Raw genomic sequence first — 8,171 nt, forward strand, 5'->3', positions numbered from 1 at the left:
AAGGGAGGCTGTAGCGAGGTGGCGGTTGGTCTATTCTCCCACATGCCTGGTGACAGGACGAGGGGGAATGGGCTAAAGTTGCGCCAGGGGAGGTTTAGGTTGGATATTAGGAAGAACCTCTTTACTGAACGGGTTGTTAGTCACTGGAATAGGCTGCCCAAGGAAGTGGTTGAGTCACCATCCCTGGAGGTCTTTAAAAGACGTTTCGATGTAGAGCTTAGGGATATGGTTTAGTGGAGGACTTGTTAGTGTTAGGTCAGAGGTTGGCCTTGGTGATCTTGGAGGTCTCTTCCAACCTAGACTATTCTGTGATTCTGTGATTCTGTGATACCTTGCTTAAATGTCATGAAATATGTAAACTCAGACATCACATGTCTCTTGGAACTAAAATGAGAATATGCTACAGTCCAGGAAATGAATATGGTCACAGAAATTCTATAAGATATATTGTCGATGTGTATCTTTCATTCTGAGTACACTTCACATTTAAAGTATTTTTCTAGCAACATGCCTAAATAGCATAAGCCCCTTAAAAAAAATAATTAAAAGGAAGAATTGAAAGAGCATTTTGGTCCAGGTCACCACTGTATTCTATTTCTTACTGTATTTTTGTTAGCTAGAAGAAGAGAACATGTTATAACACATCACGTTTCAAAGGAATTAAGTTCCTTTACAGGTGAATAACTTTCCTTTGTCACAATGCATCTACTCTACTGGTATTTCAAAAGAAGGTAAATTCTTTGAGACTACTTAAAGAGAGACTGAAATCCAGCTAGGTCAAAATAATAGTCCAACATAGGTTGAAGAAAAACATACAGCCAGATTTCAACTTCTTTTCCATTGCTCTTACAGTGGAAAAAAAAATGTTCTGGCTATTGAATGACCACCTTACATAAGTCCAGAAACAGAACCAATTTGCAAAATACACTGGAAGCTGATGGGGTCTTATAAAAATATACAGTAGCTGCATCAGAATAAATTTCAGTAAGCTTATGATTATAAAATAACTTGTCTGGGTTACTATTCATTAACCCCTCTATACAAATGATGCAAATAAAGCTGAGGATGTCCTTTCAAAATTCCATATTGCACTTTCACTGAGAAAAGTCAACTTAAAAAAGAGTAAAATGTGAGTTGAATTACTTCTGACAATTCTGAATGAAGACTAGGGGAGACAAACACATAAGTAGAAAGGAAAAGAAAAAATCTTTGCACCTTTACCTCTAGGATTTCTTTCCCTTTGGAGCTACGTCACTAGTAGGTAATATTTGTCTTTCTGAAACAGTAGTAGTATCTTAAAAATTAAGGTTATTAACAGTTAGACTTCGTTGACGCTGTTATAAGTTTAACTGTGAATTGCTACTTATCAAGCTATTTATCCTGTTAAAGGAAAAATTCCAGAACTAAAGGTTTTATTAGTAAGAAGAAATAAAAATCACATATATATATTTTTTAGAGTGAATAGCAAAACTGGAGAAATCTTAATTAATTAAAACTAACAAAAGTAAAATTGAGAATGTCTACCGACAACACTGTAAATGCCTGTCCATGATTTCTGAAAAAGGAACCTTTAAACCTTTAACCTGTTTTCCCTTTAATCTTTAGGGAAAACAAACAAACAGACAAACAAACAAACCTTTCAGCCTTTCTCAGAGAGAAATCTTGATCTTACAATAAAACCTTTTACAAAGACTAATAGAGAACTGGGTAAGTAAACTTCAACTATCCCAGTCAATTAAACAACTATGAAATGCCTGTGGTTAAAACTACATCTAACTGTTTCTAACATCACAGTTAGAAAGCTGTTTATAACAAGACGGAACAAATGCAGCATCCTTGTGTCAATGCTTTTGCCTTCCTAGTGTTAAATTGCATATGATGGCTGTTCAGGTACCTCTGATAGTGTGGTAGGCTGAGGATATGATCCAGAGGATACTTTTGGTGCTCTACAGAGTCATACTTGCTTACTGTCTTCACAGATAGTCAGATCTTGCTGTTGTCCAAAGAGAAATCCAGGGGATATTATAGTAACATAACTCAACAGTTGGACACTGTAGTTTTTAAGTTTCAGTGCGATTATAGTTTTGTGGCCAATGGAGGAGATATATTGGTAAATTCAATAGATATGTTTTTACCTTCTGTCCCTGTTACTGATCATTGTGCTAAAGCATTCAGAGATTTTTGTAGTTTGGTTATTGCATTTCTCAAGGTTTCCACATTATTTGCTGCTTACAATAATAATATAACTCTGCTACTTCAGCTGCCTTTGAGACCGTCCATCGTTATCACACATGAAAATGTATATCAATATGATTACTCTAACTGCTGTCATAACACAGATGTAAATGTTTTGTAAAATAATACCTATTCCAGTTCACATACTTAATAAAAGCAAATAAAAAAGCAATAGTATAAAATGAACAAATAAAAACGTGTTATCTACTTACTAATGCATTCAGGAAGAGGTTTGTCCCATTGGCCATTTGGCTGACAAATTAAAACTGAAGAGCCAAATAAATAATATCCAGGATTACAGTCATAAAATACCACTGTGCCATATGTGAAATTTCCATGTTCTATTTTACTCTCTCTTATGGAATTTGCAGGAATTCCAGGATCAGAACAATTCACCACTAAAAAGGAAAAAAAGCATAAACTTGAGACTTACACGAATGCAGTTTACTAAAATAGTTGGTACATGGCTTCCTACCCATCACATAAGAAACTTCCAATATTTCCAATGTGTTGCTACCTTGATTTTATATATAATTATACTGACCTAGGAAGATGATATGAAACTAGAAGATACTGAACTCAAAGAAAATAAATGGAAATATTTATTCACATCATGCTGATGTTATAATAGTCTTTGCCACTAAAAGTGACTGGACGTATCATTACATTCAGTGTATACCCTCCCATTGACAAAAACTATTGCCAACAGCTGGAAATTCGTTGGGTTAAATGTGCCTTCGGTTCAACCCTTACAACAATGCAAATTTATTTTGTTCCTGTACTAACATTTTGATGATTAAGAATACAGAAGGATTTTTGAGTCCTGAATTATTTTAGGTTTCATACATTTAAAAATAATAGAAGACTATTATTATTTTTTTTAATTTTGGCAACTTATAGGTTTCTGGTGAGACACTACATATTACAGACACCAGTAATAATATTCTACACAAAGTGGGTTCTTTTTATTTTTAAATTCTGTTTTAAAACTAATATATTTGATGCTGTGTAAAATATCAAAAAATAGCCTGATCAGCTTATTTCCTGAGTCTCTGATCCCTACAAGTCAGTACCATATGAGACAGCTTTGCACATTACTCAGCAATTTCAGAACACCTCAGAACACCAAGTTGATTTATAGCAGTTAGACTGAAAATTATATTTATTAAGTACCTTTTTTTTTTTTTTTTTAATAGTAACTTCTCAACAAAAAATAGGTCTTTGGAACTTAAACTTCTATAAACTATTTGCTGTTATCACTTAAGGCAAAGTGATCAAAAGGAAGTGGAAAATATTACTGGAAGTACAATATAGGATAAATTACTATAAATACATAAAATAACTTGGAATTATAGAATCATAGAATGGTTAAATTTGGAAGGGACCTTAAAGATCATCTAGTCCAAACACCCTGCTCTGGTCAGGAAGAGGTGGTTCAAAGCCCCATTCAATTCCATGTCGAACACTTCCAGGGATGGGGCATCCACAACTTCCCTGAGCAGCCTGTTCCAGTGTTACTTCCCTGAGCAGCCTGTTCCAGCCTGTTACTGTTCCAGCCCTTGTAAAAATTATCTTTCTTTTATATATTGAAAGGCTGCAGTAAGATCCCAATGGAGACTTCTCTTTTCCAGACAAAACAACCCTAACTCTCTCAGCCGGTCTACATAGGTACTCCAGTCCTCTGAGGCCTCCATGGCCTTCCTCTGGACCTGGAAAGCCAGGTCCATATCTTGCTCTTGGGGCACTACTCCAGATTGTGTCTCATGATGCAGAGTAGAGGGGGACAATAACCTCCCTCAAACTGCTAGTCACACTTATGCAGGCCAAGATACGGTCGGCTTTCCGGTCCAAATATGACAGAAGTGTTGAGAAAGAACACAAATGGATTATGGTAATGAATTAGAACTGAAAAAAAAATCGACAACAAGTAGTCAGAATAGAAATGAAATGTGGGAAAAAAAATACATTTTCCTATGCCATTTTTGAACTATATTAGCTAAAAATGCAGGGTGTTATTTCTGGATTAAAACAAACAAACAAACAAACAAACAAACAAAACACTTCTATGTATAATTTTACTTAAGAAACTTGTATAATTACTTTACAAAATCAATAAAAAGTACTGACTTAAGAAAATTTCTCTGCAAGAGTTATCATGGCAATTTTTTGAATGTTGAACAGACCTAACTGAAAAATAAAACATGCTTAATGAACATAGTTATTAATGTAACATTAATGACTAAATGCCTGTTAGTAAGACTCACGATTTTTAATACATATTTTTTCTTGACAGTGCCCCTTTACCTTCAATTTATTTTTCCATCTTAATTTTCCAAGTTTGAAATCTGCAAATGTTAGCTTCATACCTTTGCATATTGGAGGTGGGTGGCTCCACTGCCTATTTGCCTGACACTGTGCTTTGGTTGGTCCTTGCATAACGTAACCAGTATTACATGAAAACGTCACAATGTCATTGAAGTTAAAACCATTTCCACTTGTTCTTCCGTAAATCGGACTACCAGGATGACCACAGCTAACAGCTAGGATAGCACGAAACACAGAAAGAAAAAGCAGACAGAGCATGCTGTTATAACTCTTCATGATTTATAATTATCATTATAATCATCACATAAAAGCATCTTAAAGATTTTATATTATAAGACAGTGAGGGCTTTCCATGAAAGGTTTACTGAACTGAATAAGAAATGACATATTTTCGTAAATATTCAAGTGTTTCTTTTCTAATCATACTTGTATCTTGTATGAGAAAAATATTTTTTCCTTATTTTTTTTTTGAATGGCTCTTCTTTAGTAAGGATTATAAAAAAAAACAATAAAGTTATTTCATACAGTTTAATAAAATATTTAAATAAACTAAATAAAATTTGCCAATCAGAGCAAATGACAACTCTTCTGAAGATTCAGCATAAAAGGAAGCACTTGATTTTCATTACATGTAGACTGGAACCGAAAGGAAATATGTAATTCCTCAGAAATTATTTCTTGTAAATATGCCTTAACTAGTCATTTTTTAATATTTCAGTCCTAAGTACTTAGTGAAGTTATAAACTTATGACTGGGTATATGAAATGTTATGGACAGAGTGAGTAAATATTTTCTTGTATTTTTACATAAACTGACTACAGAAGAGCTTCCTTTTTCTCTGCCCACAAGATCAGATGTAAGATAAATCAATCAAATTAATTTGCCTAAAATATTTTTTTAATTTTTAATTTTTAATATTTTTATATATTTTAACAAAATCTAATAATTCATAAAGAGTATAATCATCACTAATTTAAAAAGAAAATAAAATATCACTGAATACAATGCCTTTTTTATCTTTTGAGAGTTTTTCTAAATATTTCTATATTTTTTCTAAATAATTAATTAGGTCTGACAAACATACATTCTATTTTCCTCCTTTTTTCCTCTTAGATCAGACATGATAACACTAAAATAAACCCATTCATAGAATATAATTTAAATAAATTTTAGCAACAATAAAAAAGTGAAAATGGCCTTTAAAAACTATTACAGCAAACAGACAAGTCACAGAATATTCTATGAATATAGAATGAAAATTAAATTGGTATGTTCTATTAATATGATTCTATGATTATCTTTGTATTACTGGTATCATAAACTTTTAACAAAAGGCATTGCATTTTTCCCCACAAGAGAAATTAGAATAATGCACTAAACTACGAACATTTGTAAAGCTGTCAGTATTGTGGTATTCAGCCACACAGAAATACTTTTTATTGTACCTAAAATAATAAAAAATACTGTTGTGACAACAGAAGTTTTAAAATTTAGTTAAAGTTTTGAAGTATACTACATGCATAAACATCAACAATACACAACGGTATCAAGGTCTGTCCATTGTACAAGCAAGACAGAACTTTGAATTCAAAAGTAAAAAGCACAGAACAACTAATTTTAAACATTTAATCTCGAAAATTCAGTTAAGACATAAAAAGGTTAAGTAAATCCAGAAATGTGAAGCTATTCACTTCACTATACACTTCATTTGAGCCTTTGATCAAAAGTAATTCTACTTTTAAGCATCTATCACAATGTTAGATGCAGCTCCTGTTTATAACAGTCGTTGGCAAAACTAATCTTTTACCCAAGTCTTGTGTGTTCTTCTGAAATGCTTTACTACACATTCCCCTCTATTCAGACAAATAGAGCACTGGAATAGGTTAGCCAAAGAGGTTATAGAGGTTATATCTTCAAAATCTCCATGTACATCATCATGGTCATACTCCAGGTGTCCCTAGTTGAGTAGGGTGGTTGGACCAGATGACCTGGAAAGGTCCTTTCCAACCTTAACCATTCTGTAATTCCATGAAACAGTTTCCAGTTGTTGGAGAAATTATGCACATTTCTATGAATGCTAGCAGATCTAAAACATTTTTTTTTTCAGTATTTAATTTAAAAATTGTTGATTAATGGTGTCTTATTTCCTTGCCTCAGCATTTATCTATAAAGAATATATCTGTGTTGGCCCAACATGTAATATAAAGTAATGTTTTATTAACAGAAAATGAAGTGGAAACAATAAAGTTATTATAGTAGTGTTAAGTATATCTCATTCTGTGTAAAACAGTAAAGAGAGTGAGCAGTAAGGGTAGTGAGTTAATGGCTTGTATTACAACAAGGTTTTCTGCAACTAGAATGAAGGCATAAAAACAGAATATTTGCAGTTGGACAAAAAAAGTGTTCAATACTTATATTAAATAAAAGTGTATTCAATGCACTACTATCATTGAAACTGAATTATTGAATTGTTATAATTCAATATATACCATATTTTCTTATTACATAACAGTTGTTTGTGTGATATCACAGAATTGTAGGGGTTGGAAGGGACCTCAAGAGATCATTGGGTTCAACCCAATGCCAAAGCAGGTTCCCTAGAGCAGGTTGACCAGGTAGGCATTCAGATGGGCCTTGAATATCTCCAGGGAAGGAGACTCCACAACCTTCCTGGGCAGCCTGTTCCAGTGCTCTGTCACCCTCACTCGTGTTCAGATGTTGACAAACACGTTGACAGATAGGTTGACAAACTTGTTGCATAAAAGGAATCTCATTAACAAAACAACATTCATATAAAAACAAACAAACAAGCCAAAGCACAGAAACAGTACAACTAGAATCACAGAATCACAGAATTTCTAGGTTGGAAGAGACCTCAAGATCATCAAGTCCAACCTCTGACCTAACACTAACAGTCCCCACTAAACCATATCCCTAAGCTCTACATCGAAACGTCTTTTGAAGACCTCCAGGGATGGTGACTCCACCACTTCCCCGGGCAGCCCGTTCCAAAGTCTAACAACCCTTTCGGTAAAGAAGTCCTTGCTAATATCCAACCTAAAACTCCCCTGGCGCAACTTTAGCCCATTCCCCCTCGTCCTGTCACCAGGCACGTGGGAGAACAGACCAACCCCCACCTCACTACAGCCTCCCTTCAGGTACCTGTAGAGTGCAATAAGGTCACCCCTGAGCCTCCGCTTCTCCAGGCTGAACAAGCCCAGCTCCCTCAGCCGCTCCTCGTAAGACTTGTTCTCCAGACCCTTCACCAGCTTCGTAGCTGTTCTCTGGACTCGCTCAAGCACCTCTATGTCCTTCTTGTAGCGAGGGGCTCAAAACTGAACACAGTACTCAAGGTGCGGCCTCACCAGAGCCGAGTACAGGGGGACAATCACCTCCCTAGCCCTGCTGGCCACACTGTTTCTTATACAGGCCAGGATGCTGCTGGCCTTCTTGGCCACCTGAGCACACTGCTGGCTCATATTCAGCCGACTATCAACCACTGCTCCCAGGTCCTTCTCTGCCAGGCAGCTTTCCAACCACTCATCTCCCAGCCTGTAGCTCTGTTTGGGGTTGTTGTGCCCCAGGTGCAGGACCCGGCACTTGGCCTTGTT

The 8,171-nt window shown here is 35.2% G+C and overlaps 1 protein-coding gene across 1 annotated transcript; it reads right to left on the reverse strand.

Annotated features, from left to right (window-relative positions):
- Positions 1–2,447: 2,447 nt before the first annotated feature.
- On the reverse strand, positions 2,448–4,820 carry LOC118157036 (CUB and sushi domain-containing protein 3-like; the record flags this gene model as incomplete). The annotated part of the gene is made up of 2 exons (XM_035311292.1): positions 4,602–4,820; positions 2,448–2,633 (listed from the first exon to the last, which is right to left on the reverse strand). Coding segments are annotated over exons 1-2 (403 nt in total), but the record flags the coding sequence as incomplete, so codon positions are not given.
- Positions 4,821–8,171: the final 3,351 nt, after the last annotated feature.

The sequence above is a fragment of the Oxyura jamaicensis genome (assembly GCF_011077185.1).
Source record: "Oxyura jamaicensis isolate SHBP4307 breed ruddy duck chromosome 2 unlocalized genomic scaffold, BPBGC_Ojam_1.0 oxy2_random_OJ84630, whole genome shotgun sequence".
NCBI classification, from domain to species: Eukaryota; Metazoa; Chordata; class Aves; order Anseriformes; family Anatidae; genus Oxyura; species Oxyura jamaicensis.